Genomic DNA, 24783 nt, shown 5'->3' on the forward strand with positions numbered 1-24783 from the left:
ACAGAAGCTGACTGGGTACCCGTCCATTGCTGGGGGCATCGAGAGAAGAGGCAGAGAAGATGACGATCAGGTGACTGATGTGCCCTTTGTGGTCTGATGGAGAAGGGGAGCCTGGGCTGCCGGACTGGCGTTAGTCGTCTTCACAGATGAGCAGACATGCAGGGAAGAGGCTGGGACCAGGCACCACTGTTCTTTCTTGATCTCACGAGATGTCCCGACTCTGCTTCCTTCGAGGAGATTGAGGCACACGAATCCAGGCCAGCTTCCAGCATTGGGCACGTGTTGGGTAAAAACCAGGGGAATATTCACATCCAAAGAGCACCAGCTCAGAATGACCACGCAGTTACTTCAATGATCAAGCCTCACACACAGTCTCAAGTTTGAGAAGGATGTCTGTTCACACAAACGGTGCGAAGCGATCCTTTCCCTAAGCACCACACTCTCAGTTTGTCAAAACATTTGAAGAAGACTAATTCATGCCTCAAAAGGAATGCTCTCTCACGCAGCCAGCTGCCAGGTTTGTGAGCTGAGGGCTTTTATGTTACAACATCTCAAGACACTACAGGCAGGAGGAACGCAGGCCTCGAGTGGGTGTGCCGTGGGGCTGACGATGTCACTAAGGGGACAGAAGGTGCCATTTGCCTGCTCTCGGGGAGGACAGGATGAGAAAGCCAGCTCCGGCCAGCCTAGATGCCTGTGAGAAGCAGTACAGAGTAGGAGTTGCAGACGTAGGCTCTGAGGCCAGGGGTGCATATGTTCAAGTCCTAGCTTTTCCATTTACTAGTCGTGGAGTCCTATGAAATGCCCTTCGGGGCTGGGTTCTCCAATTTCTCCATCGGTGAATGTGGGGGGACGGAGGGGGACCCAAGGTACCACCCACAGGACTGTTGTGTGGATTCAGTTCGTACATGTGAGGCACTGAAAGCAGTACCCAGCAAACAGTGAGCACCCAATCATTCTTGGGGTGCTCTACTGGGACTGCGGTGCATCTCCCCAGAGCCATCCCCGTGTGGGGAGGACCAGCTGGCGTCAGGCCATGCTGTCACCAGAACTGCCCGCTGAGCCCTGACCACTCGGCTGCAGGGAAATTTTTTCCTCCATCACAAATAGGTCCCTGAAGCGTGCAACAGAAACTCGGCAACTGACATAAACAATTTCAAACAATCATTTCAGAAGACAAATGGTTCCATGTGGGCATCAAGATTCCTCTGGAGGCTCTCCCCACTTGTTTATGTGTTCCATGGCCTAGAGCCACGAGTGAATTAGGTGGACAGCGTGCCACCCCGAGGCGGGCTGGGGGGGGGCAGGAGGGGCCTGGGGGACCAGAACCTGCTGTTTGACCTGCTTTCCTTGAAAGCTGGTGCTGGGGTGGGGGGTGGTCCTGGAGGAAAGGGACTCTGATTTTCACCTCCCAGCATCCACCATTCATTGGGAGGGGTCACGAGATCCAGGTTCAGCCCTGCTCTGCCATGTTTCTGCGTGTGAATTTCAGTGGGTCACGAACCCTTTCTGAACCTCATTTTCCCATCCCTCTAAGGAAGGTATCATTAGACCCATTTCACAGGGTCACTGCCGTGATCAAACTAAGACTCCGTGAGCTGGGATAAATGACTACACAAACATTCAAGAGGTGAACGCAGGCGTCCAGGGAATACCTGGATGAGAACTGGTATTAGAACTTGGAACCAAGGGCGTGCTTTACGAGGGCAAGGAAAAGGAATTCTCTCCAAATTAAGGGGAAATTTTTCACTCCACGTCGCTGTAGTCCTGCAATAGAGACTGAAGTTCTTTTGAGGTCCTAAGTGAAGCGTGTGGTATACCGTGCTAGCACTGAAAGCACATATTGCCTCTTCTGGCTATAAAACATATTTCCATTTCATTAGCTATTCTTCGAAAGTACCATATATAACATGCACGTTATATTACATTTCAGTGTCTTCAAACGTTCTCCCTTTGTTGAGCATTTTGAGTTTTTCCTTCAATTTTTCTGTAGCATGTATAACACTACAAAGAATATCGATCTTTGACTCGTCATATGAAGTGTATAGTATATACACAATATACAATAGACATATGTGTATATTATATACTCACACCATTATATAATCATGATATATATAATAGTGATTGATATAAATATATATAACATATAATAGTGTGAGTATATATATATATGTACACATATACTGTACCTTTAAAGTTTGAGAAAATAGTAAATGTAGGTATATTAAAATTTTAAGCGTTAGAAAATAATCTTGGCTCTACTGTTTTTACAAGGTTTTGAAACAACCAAACATAACATTTAAGAACATTTTCTGTCTCTGGGACATTCCATAGCGCTGGGATCTAGTCTATGTGCTAAGACCAGAACCTTCTGCAGAGACTGGTATTCTACTAAAGCCAAAAGCTGCTTTGCCATTTCTATGCCTATTCTGTTCTCCTCTCTCAGCTAATACTGTATCTAACTTGCTGAATTTCACCTCTCTCTCTAATCTAGCCCTTTGAACCTTGAAGCCAGTGCAGATGGCTACTACGTGCGAAGAACGCTCTAAGCAGAGGGACCATTTATTTTGCTGAGAGCCACTGGCCTTGAAAAAGCCAGGCATCGGCCCATCTTTGCACCATCGATGTCTTCCCAGGCTGCATGTTCCTCAGAGGATCACACTGAGAACTTGGTTCTGGGAGCCCAGAACTCTGATTCTAAATCTAATGAGTAACCTTGGGCAGATTTCTTTTTTTTTTTTTTTTTTTTTTTTTTTTTTTTTGCGGTACGTGGGCCTCTCACCGTTGTGGCCTCTCCCGTTGCGGAGCACAGGCTCCGGACGCGCAGGCTCAGCGGCCATGGCTCACGGGCCCAGCCGCTCCGCGGCATGTGGGATCTTCCCAGACCGAGGCAAGAGCCCGCGTCCCCTGCATCGGCAGGCGGACTCTCAACCACTGCACCACCAGGGAAGCCCTTTGGGCGGATTTCTTAATGTCCCAGACTCTCAATCTCATCGGCACGACCAGTTTTGTAATCGCACAGAGTTGCTATGAAAATACAAGCGTATCAACTTGCGAGTTCAATGCACCATAAAAATAAAAGGTATTATAATTTAGCAGAGTGCTGTCTGATCCTCAAACACTGTTCCCTCTGGAGAGAGCTCTTCGCCTTGGTTTCAGTTTTAGACAGAACAATATTTTCGATTACAAGGGTGTAGGATTTGGGCTCTCAGTGGAGCCCGAAGAACAGCCATGAGCCACGCTAATCCTTACAGCCAACTGGTAACCTTGCAAGGTCCCAGACAAGGCCTGGGGCTCTTGTCGGAAACACATAAGGACCTGAGCTGGACGACTACCCCTGTCTGGAGGATGAAAATGATAATAATGCCTTTCTCAAAATTTTCTTTGAAAGGGAAGGAATAAGTGATAGTACGTACATAAATCACTTTATAGAATACGGTGTAAATCCTATAATGATAATGAGTATCTGCAACACTCTCAAATGTAAAAAGAAACGAGAAGAAGTAGCGGCAAATCTCATGAGGTAACCACAAGATGGTTGTAAATTTAGAAACAATATGACATTTTATAATAATATTGAAGTAATTTTAAATATTGCAGATTAACCTCCTATAGCATATTGATATAAATAATGATATAATCATGAATATTAATCCGTGGATAAAACCATTACCATTGACGGAGTACACAAGTACATCCCTGCACTAGGTCCGATACCTTTTTTGTCATTTCACTAAAGCCTCACAAAATTTCCACAGGGCAGGCAATTTTGTTCCCACCTTCACAGACGGAAGAGTGGAGAGCTTGAAGGATATGCTCAAGTTCATACAACCAGGAAAGGTGGAGCCAGGATCTGAGCCCAGGTCAGTGAGACTGTAGGGCTTGTATCATGACATACACATTAGAATTTTCCAACACAGATTAATCGGAGGGGGTGCCAATGTTCAGTCTCAGCTGCGGACCAAGTTTTCTTGGTTGTAGCCTGAACGTGAATGTGCTCTCGGATTGGTGGGAGTTTGTCACAACTTAAGCCTCCTAGGTGTTCAGCCAACCTGTTTCAGCGGCTCCTCAGTTAAGGAATCTTTCATCTCCTACGACTGCATGGCTTAAAACTGAATACGCAAGCAATGTCCGCTGCTAATTCACGTATTACCAAAGTTATTCCTGCTTACTATAGAAGATACAGGAGACACTGAATAGATCATCAAAATAAGGGATATAGGAATATAAGAAAGAAGATAAGAAAAATTAAAAATTACTCATTTTCTCACCACCCAGAGATAATCACTGAGAATGGATCCTTCTAGACTTTGTTCTATGCTTGAATGCTTTTGGTATATTTGTGGTGTGTTCTGATCCCTAACTTGCTGAGCTTAAAATATTTCAGCTATCAAAGTATTTTTTTTTTTAAAGGGAACACTTGTACACTGTTGGTGGGAATGTAAGTCGGTGCAGCCACTGTGGAAAACAGTATGGAGGTTCCTCAAAAAACTAAAAATAGAACTACCATATGACCCAACAGTTTCTCTCCTAGGCATATATCTGAAAAAAGCAAAACCACAAATTTGAAAAGATACATGCACCCCAATGTTCACAGCAGCATTATTTACAATTGCCAAGATACAGAAGCAACTGAGTGTCCATCAACAGATGGATGAAGATGAATAGATAAAGAAGATGTGGTCTATTTATACAATGGAATACTACTCAGCCATAAAAAAGAATGAAATTTTGCCATTTGCAGCAACATAGATGGACTTGGAGGGAATTGTGCTAAATGAAGTAAGTCGGTCAGAAAAAGACAAATACTGTATGATACCACTGATAGGTGTAATCTAAGAAATACAACAAACTAGTGAATGTAACAAAAAAGAAGCAGACTCACAGAACAAACTCGTGGTTACCAGTGGGGGGGGGGAGGGGCAATAAAGGGGTAGAGGAGTGGAGGTACAAACTGCTGGGTATAAAATAGGCTCAAGGATATACTGCACAACACGGGGAATATAGCCAATATTTTGTAGTAACTGTAAATGGAAAGTAACTTAAAAATTGTATAAAAAATTTAAAAATACAAAAACTTTTTTTTTTTTTCACTGCCTTTTGATCAAGAAATGAGCATGATATTTAGAATCTACTGACATTCTGTGTGTGTTTGGGGAGGGTGCTAAATTTAAAACTGTCTTCTAATATTTTATGTCATGTCACTTATTTATTGTATAACTGAAAGTTTGTGCCCTTTTATTACCAACCTCTCCCTATTTCCCCCACCTCCCAGCCCCTGGCAACCGCCACTGGACTCTTCTGTTATTTGATATTTCTTACATGTATAGTGTCTTAGGGCAAGTCTGTTGTTGTTGTTTTTCAAAAATCTCTTGAGATTTTTTAATCAGATAAACTGAGATTAAAATACTCAAGTTTCCTTAAAAGTCCTGGGATTTGGGAGAGATGGCATGTATAATTTACAGGTTAATTAGTATTAGAAACAAGTAGCTTAGTAAATCGCTATTTAGAAAATCACGGACAATAATGGCAATTGGGTATAAACCTGAAGTTGTAGTCCAGAACTCCACTGGAATGTAGAATTAAATCCACTGGGCCAAGTGTGTGTGGGGGGGATGGGCGGTGGAGGGGGAGGGTGGGAGAAGCGAGGTTTAGCTTGTGACAGAGATGGTCATCATGGCACAGATGGGATCAGACCTCGTCTCTGCCATTTACCAGTTATGTTACTCCGACTAAGTTGTTTGACATCTTGAGCCTTAGTTTCCTCATCTATAAAACGGAATAAGCATACCTGTCTCATAGCATTTTTTGTAAGGATTAAATGAGATACTGAAAATGTCATAGATAACAGGTTCCCAGTAACTCTTGGTCCTGTTCTCTTCTCCTTTGATGAAGCATCAATCATATCTGGTAATACGGTCACATTTGGTCCCCAAATAGCAGATCACACAGAGGTAGCCAAAGGTTTCCAAAGGTATCAGGTACTTGTGGCTCCTTTTCCTTTTCATTCTTGACTGAAAAGGTGTGAAAAGCTCACTGAACGGCAGTCCGCATCGGATAAGTATCCAAGATGACTCTGAGTTAGTTCTATCACAGAGTCAGATATTCACTGCCATGTGGAAAAGGGACTAAGCTTAAGCCTGGGGCATTGTTATGTGCTCCAGAAATACAAGCTACCCTAGCGGATCATAAAGATTCCTATCCATGATTCCCACACTTGGATTATTTCCCCTAAAGGATGAGTATCCTGTAAAACAATCCAGAGGAAGAGAGAGTCTATGTGCATGAAGATTTCCATAGTAGTGTTATTTAGAACATAAAAAGTGTAACTGGCTTAACATTCCACTGCAAGTGGAATTATTATGTACTCACTTGGTGGAATAGGATACAGTCTTTAAAACAAGAATTATGCTACTACGGAGCAGTCTGGACAACTGCTTATGATATCGTGCTGACGGCTAAAAAGGCTGAGTTTAACTTAGGCGTATGCTCTGACCACAGCTTTGTAAAGTTCTTTACCTGTCTGCACAAGGGCAGGAAGGGAACACAAAATAGTAAAGACATTTGAAGTATTGAGGAAATGATTGTTCAAATGAATGTTGAATAGCATTTTCTTGGAGTTAGCCTGTTTTGAAGCCCCACGGCCCTGTCTGGAGTTTGAGTATCAGAATGTCCCGTGTGGAACTTTCCCTCAGACCAAGAAACCAGCCCAATCAGTCACGAGGACAACAGAGTCGAATGACTTCCTGGAAGGAGAGTGTTTCCCGGAAGTAGGACGTCAAAACAGCTTATGGGGTATTTTCCAGTCATTATCTGTGAAACAGGGATATTCCTGGGGGCTACTGGACTATATTTTATGAGAAAGAACTGATGACTTTGCACTACTTAAGAGTCCAAGGCGAAAGAGATGCAGATTGAAGGATGGATAACTTGTTTGAGTGGCAGTTCAAACTGAGATGTTAGGCAAGACATGAGAGTCTGTGTATTTGCTGATCATTGCTCCGCATACCAAGTGATGGTTAAGGTCCTACACGGGGGAACCCAATAAATGTATTTTACAATATTACAGTGGCTTAATCCACTGCTTCTACTGCTAGAATTCTACTGCTTTCTCTAATGATCTAAGGTGGCTGAATACAGCAAACGTCAACTGGTGTAATTGAAACGTGAGAGAACTACTCCAGTGGTATCTATAGAGAAACAGGAGAATTTATCTTCCTTCAACCAACAGGAGAAAAGAATGAAATTATTCTTCCTTCAGTGGTTTCTGAGGGCACTTTGCTGTGCTCTGTAAAAAATGAAAGTCAGGAATCAGCCTTATTTATTCCGAATTTCTGGGAATAAATGACATTGTAAAAAATTTGGAGACCCTTGTATTTTCCTCTAAGAATGATAATGCAAATGTAGTTAGGTAAAGCTTGACTTACCAGCTGTTCTAGATGATATCAGAATAGAAATTAGTGCAAATGACTGACTTAAACAAACACTGTCTGCTTAATAAAGTTGAAAAAACTAAATATTAAAATCATAAGGCTGCAAAAAACTACCATTTGGCTAATGGGTGGTTATTTTTTAAAATCCTATTTACGTCTATCAAAACCACTACTCCATGCTTCTCTCTCGTGCGATTCTTGCCACCAGGTCAAGGAGTCCCTTCCCACGTGGGGAATGGAGACGTCTTTCTGCAGAAGAAAGCCTCGATAATTCTACAAAACTCTTTCCCTCACAAATAGCAGGGATCATTTTACCACAATGGAAACAGAGGCCCAGCGAGCAGCACTGACTTTCCCAAGATCATGGAGTCAGAGAGTGGGCGTGACGGGCTCCCCCTACAGGTCTGCCCACAGGAGAGCGGGCATGAGACTGGAAAGACTGATACCTGGGAAATACACCTGCCAGCTTCCCTTTCCTGATCTGGGCAGAGATTCAAGATAGCTCGTCATGGCCTTCCCTGGTGGCGCAGTGGTTACGAATCCACCTGCCAATGCAGGGGACACGGGTTCGGGCCCTGGTTCGGGAAGATCCCACATACTGCAGAGCAACTAAGCCCGTGCGCCACAATTACTGAGCCTGTGCTCTAGAGCCCGCGAGCCGCAACTACTGAGCCTGTGCGCCTAGAGCCCGTGCTCCACAATAAGAGAAGCCACTGCAATAAGAAGCCTGCGCGCCGCAACGAAGAGTAGCCCACGCTCACCACAACTAGAGAAAGCCCGCGCGCAGCAACGAAGACCCAACACAGCCAAAAATAAAATAAAAAATAAAATAAATTTAATTAAAAAAAAAAAAAGCTCGTCACCATCTGCTAGAGGACCAGTGAGATCGTGCTAGTAAGATGGAAATAAAGATGAAAGACCCCTTCATGTTCCAACATCTCCTATTCAGGTCTGGCTTCTTTGAGGTATGTAAAATCCTCAAATTGCTGGGTTGAGCACTTCTGCTTCTGCCAGGCACTTCTGTTGTTCTCCAATTCAACCCAGTTAGATCAGAATCCATTCAATTTGGTTCAGTCCTATTTGACAAACTCTTACTGTGTCTGTCATATACTGTAGCAGATAAAAGATGAATGCCACTCTTTATGGTCTTAAAAAACTTATGTTTTCAATTTTTTTCAAAGACCCCCGATGCACATAATTGGATCCATCATCATCCCTGGTCCAAGTCCCACTGTCATCATCGGCCCATGAATGAACATTATTTAATTCATTTGCTGAATAATCAATGTGCACGTCACCACTGCTCAACCTACGACCACCACCAATAACCTTTCTCCTACTCAGGCTCCACGCCTAGCTCTTCCCCTTGCCTCTCCTACTGCAGAGGTAACTACTTTTCTGAATTTTGTACTTATATTCACTCATTCTTTTTTTGTTCTAGTCTTAAGCACCACTCCTTCAATATGCCTAAAATCTATATAAAAACATAGACGGGTTACTTTTGTTTCTGAATAGTCTTTGTGGGGGAAAATAAAATGTATCTATTCAAGGCATTGTTAATGGTGCCTTATCTATGCCAATCACTGTGCGAGGTGCCGGGGGAATAAAGCAGTGAAAACGAACAGACAAAAATTCCTGCCCTGGTGGACAAATAACTGAATGATCAAGTAAAATGTTTAGTGTCCTCCATAGTGCTAGGAGCTATGGATAATAATAATAAGGCAGGTTAGGTGCAGGGGGGCAGTTTGGGGCTCTTGCTACAGTAATTAAGATGCTGGGGGAGCCCACCTGGTATATGAGGTGAATGCAAATGGTCTGAAGTAGATGGGCTGGCCCCTGAATGTTCCACTAGCTTTAAAAAAAGATTTAAAAGTCCCATTTAGGACTTAAAACACACTCATCTTTTAAAATCCCGGTAACTGTGTTCTCATGTGGACTTCTAGAAGGCTTGCAGGAACCACGCACAGGGTATTAGAGGGTCAGCTCTAACATTCCACGTGAGGACGTGGGATGGGTCTTTTCTGCTTCCCAGTCGAACCCCCAGCTCCTAACACAGTCTCCATTACAAGGGAAACATGGAAGAAATATTCCTGCACGTTTGTTGAATGAATGAATGAATACGTAGCTCTTGTATAGCATTTTTTCAGCACCTTTCAGGTTGCCTGTGAGCTCCTTGGGGACATGGCTTACAATCCTCTGATGGATATTCCCGGGGTGGGGCATTGGTGCCAATAAATAACGGAGGTTTGAGCAGTGAAAGGGGGACCCAGGACAGGAGGAAGCAGCCAGGAAGGAAAAGCAACAGAGTGCGCACCTGGCTGGCTGCGGAGGGCTTGCCAGCTTCCTAGACACAGAGATTAACCCCATGAGAGAAGTCACTGTCGGAAACCGTGAGTTTTTCTGTCCAGAAAGGATTCTCCACGATGTGTTTGTCCAGCTAAACTTGTCCTCTGAGATGCTGTGTGAATAAAGGTGAAGCATGTCTCGGAATCCCTGCCTTTCAGAAGCTCATAATAGACATGAGAAATAGTAAGGGCTTCAGAAATCCTGCAATTAAAAATCCAATTTAATTTTTCACTGTACTTTGCTTCCCTCTTTTTTAAATTTCCTGCTGAACAACTTGAACGTACTGTGGAGTTAGTCTTCTGTGGACCTCCCTGGGGAAAACACAGGTATTATGGCTGAATAATCTATATTAAAGGAAAAGTGCTACAGAACAAAGTCTGCAGGAGAGAGGCATGTGGAGGGGTTACAGTTAGGAATGCCTTATTGGAAGCTGCTGTCACAGGCAGAATAATGTCCCCTCCTCGAAGATGTCGACATCCTAATCCCTGGAACCAATGAATATGTTACCTTACATGGTCCTATGGACTGAAATGTGTCCTCCACACACCAGATTTCACATGTTGAAGCTCTAACTCCCATATGTCATAGTATTTGGAGATGCGGGGCCTTTGGAAATGATTAGGTTTAAATCAGGTCCTGATGGTGGGGCCTTCAAGATGAGATTAGTATCCTTGTGAGAAGAGATCAGAGAGCTCGCTGTCTGCCTGTCTCTCTTTCTCCGTGCCATGTGAGGACACAGCGAGAAGGTGGCCGCCGGCAAGCCAGGAAGAGAGCTCTCACCAGATCCTTTCCATGATGGCGCCCTGAACTTGGACTTCCAGCCCCCAGAACTGTGAGAAAATAGATTTCTGTTGTTTTGCTACCCAGTCTATGGTATTTTGTTACAGGGGAATTAAGGCTGCTGATCAACTGACCTTTTAAAATAGGGGGATTATCCTGTATATTTTACGTTTATTAGCTTAGAGTTAGCTCTGGGTGCAGGGGTAAAATATTACTCATTTTTGAATTCCCGGTATCTGTCACGGCGCCTGGCATATAGTAGGCTCTGCCTTTGTGGTTACAGGAAAATGTTGTAACCGTGGGCAAATGAGAGATATTCTGATAGCACATTAAGTAAACAAGTAGTAAATTTTTATATCACTGAAATAATTTTACTTCAAAATTCACCTTTGTTTTAATATTAGAATATATACCAATATTCTACTGGTCATTTCAATAGCAAAATGGAATTTGGGAATAGATATTTGTGCTCCAGTAAACGTCACACCCAAAAGTCATCAAGGAAATTTAGAAAAGAAGACTGAACACGTGAAGCAATTGAAACGATTGTCTTAGAATAATCATATCTTAGAATAATAATGGATTAATTATAAAGATGGCAGGTGTGAATTATTCATTCATCCACGTGAGAAAAATTTATTGAGCATCTACTCTATGTCCCGTTCCTGAGGATACAACAGTTAAAAAATGTCACAGTAACACTTCTATGAAGTTTATAGTCTTCAAAAGTTTACAGAAGTACTCAGGGACGTTCATTTGGGAAAATATCAAATCTTAGGGCTGGAAGCAACTGCAGAGATGAACCAGTCAAATCCTCTGTTTTGTAGATGACAAAAATGAGATCTGAAAAGGTCAATTAAATTAGGTAAATATATATAGTTTTATAGCCTAGTTGCCACAGAAAATGCAAAGTGCCTAGTTCAGGTGAAAGTATGCTCCCAATATAGGCTAAAAAATTATTCATTGTTTATCTGAAATTCAAATTTAATTAGGCATCCTGTATTTTTATTTGCGAAATTTGACAGCCCTAAATTTTCGGGGGATGGAGGTAAGGTCATGGCAGGAAGCAGAGTCTTCCTTTGTATGAGCTGTTTGGGGAGAAGAGAAAAAGAGAAAAAAGCAAAAGAAACACAATAGTTCTTTAGAAGGGAAACCCACTAATGGACCTCTCTCGTTTTGATCCTCTGTGCATGGTGTGTGTGTGTGTATGTGTACACACGTATGGGTCCTTGTGTCTTACTGACACAAGGATTATGGTATTGAGGAAAATTACTGACAGTGATACTGATTACAGATACTGACATAACAACAGTGAAAAGATGAAAAACAATAAAAATGTGGTTAGTTTAAAAGCAACACTAATGACTGCATTTAAGTAAACTGCCTCTGATTTATGCCCAACTGGCACACAGCCCAATCACAATTTTGCTTATTCCCAATCTTTGCATTTTCAGAGAACCATAAAATGTTTCTAGAGGGTCTGAGAAATCACCTAGTCCAACCCTGACATTTACAGATGAAGTAACCAAGACTCAGAGAGAAGAAGTGACAAACCCAGGACCACCCTGCCTAAGAATTTAAATAATAAAACAATATTTTTTGAGAGCTTACTAAGTGCCGGGCATTTTTCTAAATGCTCTACTTGTAGTATCACATTTAATCATCACAACGATCCTATAATCATTCTCATCATTCAAACGAAGCAAACTGAGGCAGATAAAGTTACATAATTTAGCTAAGGTTCGAGGTTATACAGCCGATAAGGAGAAGTGCCTGCTAAAAACCCAGAGTTTGGCACTAGATCTGCACATTCAATTGTGAAACCCTGCGGCCTCTCCAGTAAGATGAGTTTATATCACTAAACACGTTCACCCATGTAAACTTTCATGTTTATTGCTCCAGTAGCACCGATTCGCAGTTAATAACAAGGTCACTGGAATACAGCTTATAGAAAGTCAGTTGCAAGCTGTTACCATACATGTCAGTTTCAGAGTCAAAACAGTTACCTGTTCCCTTACAAACCAGCCCTACACACAGGCCCCTTGGTATGATCAATTTCGTTTCCTGTATTTTTTGTTTGAAACTTTTTAAATGAAATACACCAGAACCCACTGTCAAAGCAAACATTAGCCCTGAGATAGTTTTATGAGTTCACATTTTGAGTAGTTTGTGAAAGAAAAGAAGAAGACGAAAAAAACAAGAGAGAAAGAGAGAGAGAGAGAGAAATCAAAACACAGAAGAGGCCTTCTTTATTCATTGTTAGCCATAAAATAAATCGAGGACTCTTAGGAAGAGGCCCTCTTGTTCGCATGCTGCCAGCCAGACTTCTGTGCTCCGGCAGCTAGGGCTGTAATTATCTCCAGGAAGAATAATCCCCGTCCTCAACACTACATTTACTTAGTTTTACATTCAACTTGTCTTCTTCTCTGTCTTTTAGGAGATTATCAACCCCTTGTATTCAGAGGACCAAACCACTTTGTCCATTTCCAGACCCCATTTCCCTGTTTATCAAAGGTAGAGGATTAAGCCTGCCTATGTCTGCTTCGATAGCATAGCATGTCTTCCCAAAGCAATCCTTCCTGTGACACAGAAGCCTGTCCCAGTTTAAAAAAAAAACCAAAGTGAGGCTGCCATCGGAATTCTCGGAAGCTGCAGGGTCTAGGTCTGCAGGGTCCACCTGGGAGACACCAGGACTCCATGGACCCACCAAAGCAGGAATTAGGAGCACTGTCTTCCTTGCCTTTGCACTGCAGCTGAAGGAAGCATTCGTTTGGTAAGTCTGTTTCGCAATTCTACTATCAAGTACATCACCAAGTCCATCTAGAGACAAACCAGCTCCTCCCCTGCCCCTGCAGGAAACTGGCAAGGGTGCCTTTGAAATGAGCGTAGCTTCTTGCAAAACAAATCCACATCCTCTCTTCTTCAGAAAGGTGGCAGTGTTGCCCTGCGGTTTTGACCAAATTGCAAAGCAGTGGCCATGTCTCTAGTGGATTAACAGACCAACCGCCTCACCTCACCACGGAAAGGAAAGGATGGATTAATCCACTGCAGAACCTAGTCCCTGACAGACCGGCCCCGCATCTTCGGGGCACTGAGTCTTGTAGCTGCCTCCGTTCTCAAGGTTTCATCTCGCTTTGACGGTACAGAGCCATAGAAAATCTCCAGTGGACCCCACAAGACATCTAAAAGCCAGGAGCATCTAAGCAAGTCCCAGAGGACCCTACTTTCCAGCATCCACTCTTCTCATTTTTTGGTAACATCCGTCCAAGTGAAATGCTGCGTGGTCCCACTTAGAAGGGCTATGGAAAACTTAGCAAACTATGCCAGCATCCTTTTAACACCTGTTATGGGAAATGTTCACATCACAGTTTATATAAAGTAACCCATCTTCTAAGCGGAAGTTGTACCATTTACTGAGCAGTTTGTTACCACTTTTATAAAACCGATATTCTACACAGAGCTATTGACAAAGAACCAAAGAAGTCTCCCCGTCTCAGTGTGGAGACCCACACACATCAACACCTTCCAGGGGCGAGTTACCACCCTATGTGTGAGGCAGTTGAAGGCCCGTCTCCTCTCCACTCACCTTCACTCAGCGTCCTCTGAGAAGTTCCTCTATCGCCACTAACACAGAAATTGGGGGGAAAAGTCTCCATTTATAAACATCAGATGGTTTGGGAAAAAATATTTGTGGCACTGGACTTCTTTTTTTCCTACAGTGATGTCATTTTAAATACTTGGTGTGCTCCAAATTTGCTATTTTTACTTCCCCCAAGTGACTTTTTTTGGGAAATACATTTGTTTGGATTGGCTCCATTTGAAGTGACTCCTGTATCTAATAGAACAGCATCAGGTTCATTGTCTCAGCAATTCTGACTGATACTGTGCAGCTCTCCAACTTGAAATCCCCTATTTGCTCACTTTCAAGGTTATTCCTGTTGGATGGACCCCTCCAGAATTTCTACTCGCAAACAGAGAGACAAAAGTAAAAGGACTGGCCTTTTCACAAACAAAAACCACACTCTGTGACTCAAAGCATTTACAACAGAAGACATTAAAGGCCCCCCAAGGCACATACAATTCTTCACTTGCCAAATGTGCTTCTGGGGAACAGAGTTGAAGTAGCCAAGGCGCTGGCTTTGAAACATTTATTGGAAAGCAGTGTGGAGTTGAGACGTGCAGAAGAGGAAAAGTTGAAGAAGGAATGCCAAGTGCCTTAGCCCTACCTGATCTGAACTTGCTCCTAATCAGCAATGAGTGCTCAGACCCCAGGAGTGTCATGTTGAGTCTCAGCGAGCCGCTGGTCCCTTGGCCAGATGGCCCCTGACTTCCACCAGGTACGGGCTCCCGGGAGCCCAGTTGACCGCAGTTAACAACCCAGAATTCATCCAACTCTCCGCGAGCTCCCCCGGGTAGGAGTACAGTGGCAGCCAGTGACCGAAACCAGAGTCCCCAGAAAAGTGGCGGCCTCGCCGCGCGGGGCTACGCCACTCTCAGCTGGCGGGACCCTGCGCCTCCTCGGGGTCTGGCGGGGCGCCGCGGCATCCCAGGCGTGCGCGGCTGATGTCATAGGCTGCCCGCGCTCCTCGAGCATCCCCACCACGCCTTTATGAAGGTCCCCAGTTTGCTATCTGATCCTCTTTTACTACTGACAGGAGCTCAGCCAATCAGGAGTGGCAAGCGGGGCCCGGGACGCGGAGCAGCCGGAGGAGTCCCGGGAGCCGGTCTGAACTCTTGGCTGCGGGCGGCGCGGGGGCGGGCGGCAGGGATGCGGAGGGCGCGCGCGGGGGGCGGAGCCGGGAGCCGAGAGCGGCGGGGAGGGGCGGGGCGCCGCGTAGCGTCAGGCGCGCAGGTGGGCGGGCCAGGTGGGAGGGTGGGGACCCCGGGGGAGAGGGGGCCTCCATCCCTGCAGCCTGGCTGGCAGGCGGGCGGCGGGCGGCGGGCGGCGGGCGTGGCCCACCCCGGGAGGGGACTTGCGCGCCCGCGCACCCGGGGCGCACCGAGCTTGGCAAGCAGGCTGGACCCCTGGCAAATAACCGAGGCTTCCAACGCACCAGGGTGAGCACATTCTCTCTCCGTTTGCGCAGGCAGAGACGGAGCATACATGTCGCAGTTCCCGTATCAAACCTGGATACACGTCCACGGAGAAAACGAAACGCCTTTCATTTTTTCTGGGATATGCTCTTTTTGGACAAACCTGACTCAGGCTGTCTGCAGGTGCAGCCAGGACACAGTGCTCTCTCTCCTGCGGGAGATACACGAGTTGGAAGCCCTTCTGGGGCGCTCAGTAGAGTGGGACTCAAGGAGGGAGGGTCTCTGGAGCAGAGGGATGTCCGAGCCGGGCTTGGGCTCAGCTGGTAAAGTCTAAAAGACTTTTCCCACGAGTGAGTCCCGAATCCAACACCAAGTGATTGCGCATCCAGAATGTGCCAGGTGTGATAGGCTCGTCTGTAAATAAAATAAAGACATGCTCTCGAGAAGCTTGCTTAATCGTTGGCAGCACAGAAAATAACACGGAACTATACACACATAGTGTTGGGTTGAATTTATTTGCAACCTTCTGTGCACGTGGGCGTCCAAGTGTCATCCACTACATGCACGCCTGCTTATGTCTCAGAGTGCTAAACCCTTCAAAGATCCGTGGGTGACAGATGAAGACCTAATATGACCACAGCTCCTGGGACAGCTTCTAATGCTCTGAGTTTGGGCCTTGCCCAAATTCTCGGATCCTTGAGTTCACCCTTTGGAACTGACCAGTCGTTGGTATAAATGAGGTCTTCTGGACTAGACCACTTAATTCCTGATATGTCAGAAAGGCGGAGCAATCCCATCCTTGTTCCTCTTGGAGATAGAGGCCTGTCCCCAGAGGCCGTTTACGGAGGATAAGATGTGCATGAGTATCTCAGTTATTATGAAACACAGTCATACACAAGGCATCTCTTTCCTAGTTCCGCTGGAATAAATTGTCACAACTTGAGTGGTTTCAAGCGACAAGAATTTATTATCTTGCAGTTCTGGAGGTCAGAAGTCCTAAGTGGGTCTCACTAGGCTGACATCACAGTATTATCAGGACTACTTTCCCTTGTGGAAGATTTAGGGGAGAATAGTTTCCTTGCCCTTTCCAGCTTCTAGAGGGCGCCCATGTTTTTTGTCTCTGGCTTCTTCACGTTCAAAGTCAGCATGATGGGTCAAGTTCTTCTCACGTGATATGGCCCTGCCCTTTCGTCTCTGCCTCCCTCCTCATTTTAAGGACCTTGTGATTATACGGGGCCCACCTGGATAAACGCCGTTGTAAGGTCAGCTGATTATCAACCTTCATTCCACCTGCATCTTTAACCCTTTGCCATGTGATGTAACGTACAGATTCCTGGGGTTTAAGATGTGAACATAGGGGGTAGGGGCATTACGGTATCTGTGACACAGAGTGACCCCTTTTCCTACCAACCTGTTCTTGTCCTCAGTTGAACCCCAGGCTCATGATCTTCAAAGAAAAGAGGTCAAGTGGAGGGAGGTTTGGGAATAGAGCTGCCCAGGAGCCTGGAAGAACCCTGGCCAGCTTTCAGATACCTGTGGCAGGGAGGTCCTTGACAGGGAGGAGACCGGTGGGAGAAGGAATATTGCTAAATTATCTGAGCAGAGAAAAAACTATTCAGAGCCACATTCAACAAAAAAAAGCCAAACAGATTATTATCCTGAGGGCTGTGGAGCGATACATGGCAACCTGGCGGAGAATTCTTGCAGTGGAAGTCGGGATAAGGGTCTGCCTGACCCAGATGAGTTGGACAGGAGTGGATTGTTTTCCCTCTGCAGGCCCGAGAGCGTGTGTGTGTGCGTGTGCGTGTGTGTGTGGGGGGTTTCTTTTTTGAGTAAGTTTGGGAAATGCTGGTAACCATAGCCTTCCTCAAGTTTCCCATCGGAGCATGGAGCTGCTGACATCAGCCCTCTGGGATTTATACCCCCTATGGCGAGGAATATCTATGGATATAAATATGCTCATATAGAAGCTCATCCTTCCCCCCTCTATGCAAGCATTTTTTGTGAAAAAAAAAAAAAAACGTTTTTGGTGGAATTTAAAGAGGATGTTCCCGAGGGAAACATGTGTCCCAAGCTGCCGTGCTTTGGGAGCAGCGGGCTAACGCAGCAACGGCAGGCCCCCAGGCTCTGTCCTGCAGTTGGACCACATTGGCAGCACTTCTCGGGGGCCTTGCTATCCCCCTGAGGCCTAGCGTGAGCCTGGGATGCGATGTGATGTAAGGGAGAGACATGAGCTGCTGGGAAGCTCTCCATTTGCATCTAAGCTACCTCTGTGACCTCGAGTAAGTGATTGAAGTCTTCTGAGATGCTGGGCATCTTCATGTAAAATGGAGCTAGAAATGCTCACTTCCCAGAAGTGTTGGGGCACTGAAACAAAATAATGCACCTGGAAGAATAATAATTACCCAGAACAATTCTTCCTGCGTGTTTTAGGTCCTTCTCTTTACCCTGCCCTCTTCTGCATCCATTCTTGATCATACCAGGTAATCCCAAATCCTTTTCCCTGGTTTTGGCTTTCCTTTCCTTTGCCCTCAGGTACCTAAGGCTGTGTCAGAACTTACCACGGATCTAGCAGCTTGCAACAGCCCACACGTTTCTTTTTTTTCCAATTTACTTATTTATTTATTTTTGGCTGCGTTGGGTCTTCGTTGCTGCGTGCGGGCTTTCTCTAGTTGCGGCGAGCAGAGGCTACTCTTTGTTGTGGTGCGCGGGCTTCTCATTGCTGTGGCTTCTCTTGTTGCGGAGCACGGGCTCTAGGCATGCAGCCTTCACTAGTTGTGGCTTGTGGGCTTCAGTAGTTGTGGCTCGTGGGCTCTAGAGTGCAGGCTCAGTAGTTGTGGCGCACGGGCTTAGTTGCTCTGTGGCATGTGGGATCTTCCCGGACCAGGGCTCAAACCCGTGTCCCCTGCATTGGCAGGTGGATTCTTAACCACCGCGCCACCAGGGAAGCCCTCACACGTTTCTTATCTCCAGTTTCCATGGGTCAGGATTCAGGGCCTGGCGCTGCTGGCCCACTGCTCAGGACCTCACAGGCTGCAATCCAGGTGTTGGCTGGGGCTGTGGTCTCATCAGAGGCTCAGCATCCTTTTCTAAACTCACTGGTTGTTGGTAGAATCCAGTTCCTTGCAGCTCTAGAACTCATCGTGGCTTGCTTCTTCAAGGCCAGCAAGAGAATCTCACTCTCAGGGAAGATTCTTTTAAAGTCCTCACCTGATTAGGCCAGACACATCCAGGATAAACTCCCTTTTGATGAACTCAAAGTCATACTAATTAGGAACCTTAATTATACCTGCAAAACCTCTTTACTTTGACCATAGAACAGAATCTAATCATGGCAGTGTCGTCTGTCACATCACCCACCCCTCCCAGCTACACATGAATGGATAAAGAAGATGTGGTCTATATATACAATGGAATATTATTCAACCATAAAAAAGAATGTTCCATTGCAGCTACAAATGGCAACTAGAGATGATCATACTAAGTGAAGTAAGTCAGAAAGAGAAAGACAAATACCATATGATATCACTTATGTGTGGAATCTAAAACATGACACAAATAAACATATCTATGAAACAGAAACAGACTCACAGACATGGAAAACAAACTTACGGTTACTAAAGGGGAAAGGGGATGGGGGAGGGATGGATTGGGAGGCTGGGGTTAAGCAGATGCAAACTAGTGTATACAGGATGGATAAACAACAAGGTCCTACTGCATAGTACAAGGGACTATATTAATATCCTGGGATAAACCATAATGGAAAAAATTTTTAAAAATAAAAAATGAGTGCTAAATTAGAAATGTGGTGGGTAATGTAGCGTATCACCTCTGATTGACAACTGACTAGAGTATGAAGACTCAGTTCTTTCTCGTGGGACCCTGAAGTCAACTGACTGGAAATGGCAACTCAGAAATGCCTCCTAGTTACATCCTGGTTTCCTTTTCCCACCTGGAACTCTCGAGAATTCTCAGCTCCTCCGGGCACCCATAGCACCAGTGCAAGTCCCTTAATTTTCAGCTTCATTGCCTTCACAGTAAGTCCATCTCTGGGGCCAGTGGAACATGTGTGTGAGCTCAGGGAGATTCATGCAGTCCCGCTTGGCGACCCCTGTGACGAAATTTGTGCTCTAATCTCCAAGGAGCTCCACCTAGATCCTGGGATGGAGGGGTGAAATCTGGACTACCAATTACCTACTTCAGGAATACAGCCTCCACCTATCAATTTCAGTGTCAATTTCCTGTCAATTTCAGCCTATCAGTCTCAATTCCAGAAATGTTTATAAAGCACAGACCTTGTTCTAGCACTGTAAGGGTTATAAAGATAAAGCAGATGTGATCCTGGACCTCCAGGGGACAAGAATAGGGTGGCAGGGCCTCCACAAACTCCCAATAAACCAGAAATCCAATGTCATTATTACACTAGTAATGAGATCTCAGATGGAACTCGTGTGACCCACCCTATTCATATAGCCTGTTTTCTTTCATGAACTTGAGTACAAAAAGACTTTTGCCTGATTTAAACAAAGACTTTAAGTTAAACACATGTAAAGAAAGTAGTTTCAGTGGAAAGTATCTGTCGCAGCTCCTCCTTCCCCTGCTTACCAGCAATACCTCTCACCCTTCCCTTCTCTCTTTCACTTCTCTATCCTAGTTCCTGCCCAGGAAAAGGGAATCCGATTTGATAATTCAGAGTTAGAGCCACTGAGTTGGGCCACATTTGCTGGTGGACAGGGTCACTGTGTTAAAAAGTCATGCATCTGTCATCACCTCCTCCTCAGCTTCTTCCTTGCTGCTCTCACTTTAAGAGGGTGGGAGGAGCATAGATCTGAAATAAAGAATGTGCATCTGCCCCTATGTTTGTAGCAGCTCTATTCACAATAGCCAAGGCATGGAAGCAACCTAAATATCCATCAACAGATGAATGGATAAAGAAGATGTGATACATATATACAATGGAATATTACTCGGCCATAAAAAAGAATGAAATAATGCCATTGGCAGCAACATGGATGGAACTAGAGATTATCATACTAAGTGAAGTAAGACAGAAAGAGGACAAATGCCATGTGATATCACTTATATGTGGAATCTAAAATATGGGGGAGGGATGGAGTGGGAGGTTGGGGTTAGCAGATGTAAGTTATTATGTATAGAATGGATAAACAACAAGGTTCTACTGTATAACACAGAGAACTGTATTCACTATCCTATGATGAACCATAATGGAAAAGAATATTAAAAAGGAATGTATATATATGTGTAACTGAATCACTTTGCTCTCCAGTAGAAATTAACACAACACTGTAAATCAACTATACTTCAATTTTTAAAAAATGTGCATTTAACAGTGTTTGAATCAATCTACACCAGTCGTCCCAGCTCCATTACGAGTATTGCTTAATCTGGTTTGCACTGAATTTATGCAATGAATCCAGGGTGTATGCAAGAGCCTGTCACACTGCTGTGACTTGCTTGCCATGGGGAGTATGGAATTTGGAAGTGTGATGCCCACAGCTGGACTCATGGTTGTCATTCAGTATTGGATGGGTGCCATTTGCATGGTGCAAATTCTTCAATTCCCCTTTGTCTTTTATTTTTTTTTAAATTTATTTTGGCTGCGTTGGGTCTTCGTTGCTGCGCGCGGACTTTCTCTAGTTGTGGCGAGCAGGGGCTACTCTTCGTTGCACTGTGTGGGTTTCTCGTTGCGGTGGCTTCTCTTGTTGTGGAGCACGGGCTCTAGGTGCGCAGGCTTCAGTAGTTGTGGCTTGCGGGCTCTAGAGCGCAGGCTCAGTAGTTGTGGCGCATGGGCTTAGTTGCTCTGCGGCGTGTGGGATCTTCCCAGACCAGGTCTCGAACCCATGTCCCCTGCATTAGCAGGCGGATTCTTAACCACTGCGCCACCAGGGAAGCCCTGTTTTGTCCATTCTGTGAGGGCACTAGGACGACAAGTAATTACCTACTTGTCCAATAGACACTTGTCAGTTTTTGTCTTTCTAGATTCTCTCAGGGATCAGGCATTGTTGGTCCTTTCCCACATATCCAAACGCCTTCTCCGCTGGGGTTTACCCAAAGCTCTTCAAAACAACAGGTACAACACCTAACTTATACTTCCACTCACCAAGTTTCCCTACACACCTACTCTTTCTCCTGCAGTTCCTGTTGAGTGAACAGAACAGTAGCCCCCGAGTTTCTGGTTTGGGAGATGGCCCACCATCCCTTCATTCGCCCCATCACCAATCTGTCACCATGCTTTTTCCATTCTCCACCTAAATACCTTTTGAACCTACCCCTTAATTTGCTCCTAATGCCTCTTCCTTACTTCAAGCCCCCCTTGGTTTTTTCCTGGATTATTACCAGTGTCTCTTGAGTGGTTGCCCTTCTCTTTCCCTGCTCCAACCCATCTTCCATGGTGTCATCAAAATGGTACTTCTAAATCATAAGCGGGATCAGTCTGCTTCCTGCTTACATCTTTCTTTGGCTCCCTACTGCTGAAGGATAATGTCCACACCCCTAAGTACGACATGGAGAACCCCACGTAATTTGGACCCATTAACTCCTACTTTATTTCCTGCCTTTCTTCCCGTTTCATCCTCTGTATACCTGCAATAACAAAGAATTTTAAAAACACTGAGGCTTTTCTCTCTTTCTTCCTTTCCTGTTTCTTTCTTCTTTTTTAAAAATATTTATTTATTTATTTAGGCTGCACCGGGTCTTAGTTGCAGCATGTGGGCTTCTTAGTTGCAGCAGGCGGGCTTCTTAGTTGCGACATGCACGTGGGATCTAGTTTCCAGACCAGGGATCGAACTCGGGCCCCCTGCATTGGGAGCGCAGAGTCTTACCCACTGGACCACCAGGGAAGTCCCCCTTCCTTTCCTGTTTCTTTTACTTAGAATTCCTTCTTCCTTTCTCTGTCTAGAGACATCCTACTTATACTTCAAAACCCAATTCAAACTTTACCTTATTCAGAAAACCTTTGACAGGCCCAGGCAGAATTAATCACACCCTCCTTGCTTTGCTGCATTCATATCTCGCGTATACTTTGTTATTGCATTGATCAAGTATTATGGATTACTTTTGACACGAACATCCCTCCACTAGTTTCTAGGCTATTGGGGGACAGAAATGTCCTGTTCATTTATCTGTAACCCACTATTTTTCCTTTTGTTCTACTTTGCTGATTTCCTGTGTTAATCCTCTCATAATAGACTGCCCTTTGACCTACTTTGTATTTGAATTACTGTCTACAGGATAGTGTTTCTGGTTTTTGATCTTCTCTTCTGCAAATATATTATACATTTCTTGAGGGCTTTGGCTACATCTTAGATGCTTTCTCTCTACCAACGCATCTTAAATGGTGGTTTTCAAATAGTTGTTATAACAGGGGTTGGTTGGATGACACCTGGGGTGTAGGGGCTGTTTTGTTCTGATTCACTCCATTCAGGGCCCGATGCAAACTTATACACTTTCCAGAGATGATGAAACTGCTTCTGGTTCATAAAGTGTGATCTGATGTGGGAGTGTGCTTTCTCTTCCAAATCTTTGTTTTTTTTTCCTTTCTTTTTTTTTTTTGCAACTGGTCACATTCTGTTTCCTAACTCTTCCCTTTGCTTCAGTCTCCTGCCATCTCCCCCGCTCCCCAGAAAACAGAATGGAGGCCCATAAATCCCTGACCTGCTTCAGATGACCTTACAAATCACGCATGCCTAGTCTCATTAACCCTGGACGCCTATTATGGCCAAGGAATGGAGAAGCACCGCCCCAGCACGGAGGGGCGGGGCAGGCCAGCGGTGCTGTTTCCTGGACCCCAATCACTCAACAGCTTTCCAAACCTCACCTTTATCTCACCCCACGTTTCCAGGGCTGTGAGTCAGGGAGGAGAGCTTTTAGTTCTAGGGGACCTGGTCTAGAAAGGCTATTTCTCTCCCCTTGGAAACACCACACAGAGAGTTAGAACAGGTTAACTGAAACTGACATCTGACTTTTATAATTAGTACATTCCAAGTGAGAATGTCTGAAAAGGGAAAATTCCAAGTGCTGTTCCAACCAGCTATGACAACAGGAAAGAAAATTCATGGTGGGAGGCTTGTTAACCAGGAATACCCTCAGCTGGTCTCAGTAAAAGGAAACTTGGAAAAAAAAAATCGTTCATTTCAGCAAATAGTCAAGGGACCTTCAGACCCACCAAATGCTTCTGCTACAAAATTCCTCCTTATGGATATGATGAGAACAGATATGCCAGTTTGATAGAAATGGATTCCTGAAACTCTCAGACTGAAACCTACACCATGTTCAGGCAGGGGTTGCAATCCTTAGTAGTTCTCTTTTTATAAGATTTGTTTTTATTAAGACTTAATTTTTTTAGAGCAGTTTGAGGTTTGTAGCAAAATTGAGTGGAAGGCACAGAGAGTTCCTGTATCTCCCCTCCCCCACCCCCACGTACACAACCTCCCCCATTATCAGCATCCCACCCGAGGAATGCATTTGTGACAACTGATGACCCTACATTGAATCATCATTATAACCCGGAGTCCACAGTTCACATTAGGGTTCAGTCTTGCTGTTGTACCTTCTCTGGGTTTGGACAACTGTGTAAGGACACGGAGCCACCATTACAGTATCATACAGAGTAGTTTCACTGCCCTGAAAAAAATCCTCTGTGCTCCACTTTTTCATCCCTCCCTGCCCTAAGATTTTCCTGTCTTATAATTGCACTATTTTCATGCTTCTTTTCCCCAAGGTCACATGTACTTTTAACTTTTTAAAGCCCTGGAGTGTGTACTTTCCTTTGTAGCCATTCTGGGAGTTCTCTGAGACACTTTTTGACAGCTGAAGTAACTGACGCAGGAGAGAGGGTCACTGATTCATGGGAAGTTGTCCCTCTAGGTAGAGGCAAGACCAGGTCTTGGGTCTCAAGGCCTGTGTGTGGCTGTTCTTCTCACGAGCTCACGCAGCCTCTAATTTGACAGGTGACTCAGAAGCCCACTCTGGTTTCCCTCTCTGGGTATACATGTGCCCAGGCTTCAACAGGTGTTTTCTTTATTCCCCTGGGTGGTCAGTATTCGTGTCAGGGAAAATTTAAACATCTCTTCATTGCTTCCTGGCTCATGCAGGATTTTCTTACAGTACGTTGCCAATTTCTGTTTTTCTTCTGGAAAATTCTTTATTACGAACTGACCTTGGTACT

General features: G+C 44.8%; 1 protein-coding gene across 5 annotated transcripts in view; it reads right to left on the bottom strand.

The window, feature by feature from the left end:
• The window catches only part of MYOCD (myocardin), a 259110-nt gene that overhangs the window by 80608 nt on the left and 153719 nt on the right, over window positions 1–24783 (bottom strand). For 4 of the 5 annotated variants that reach the window (XM_067717581.1, XM_067717584.1, XM_067717579.1 and 1 more), the window contains exon 1: window positions 14789–15284. The exons of the other annotated variant lie outside the window; for it this stretch is intronic. In XM_067717581.1, coding sequence (XP_067573682.1) covers window positions 14789–14843 — 55 coding nt within the window. In that variant the 5' untranslated portion in view covers window positions 14844–15284. Of the gene's footprint in view, window positions 1–14788; window positions 15285–24783 lie in introns of those variants that run through there. 5 annotated transcript variants of the gene reach the window in all.

Source organism: Pseudorca crassidens, chromosome 19 (assembly GCF_039906515.1).
Source record: "Pseudorca crassidens isolate mPseCra1 chromosome 19, mPseCra1.hap1, whole genome shotgun sequence".
Classification (NCBI taxonomy): domain Eukaryota; kingdom Metazoa; phylum Chordata; class Mammalia; order Artiodactyla; family Delphinidae; genus Pseudorca; species Pseudorca crassidens.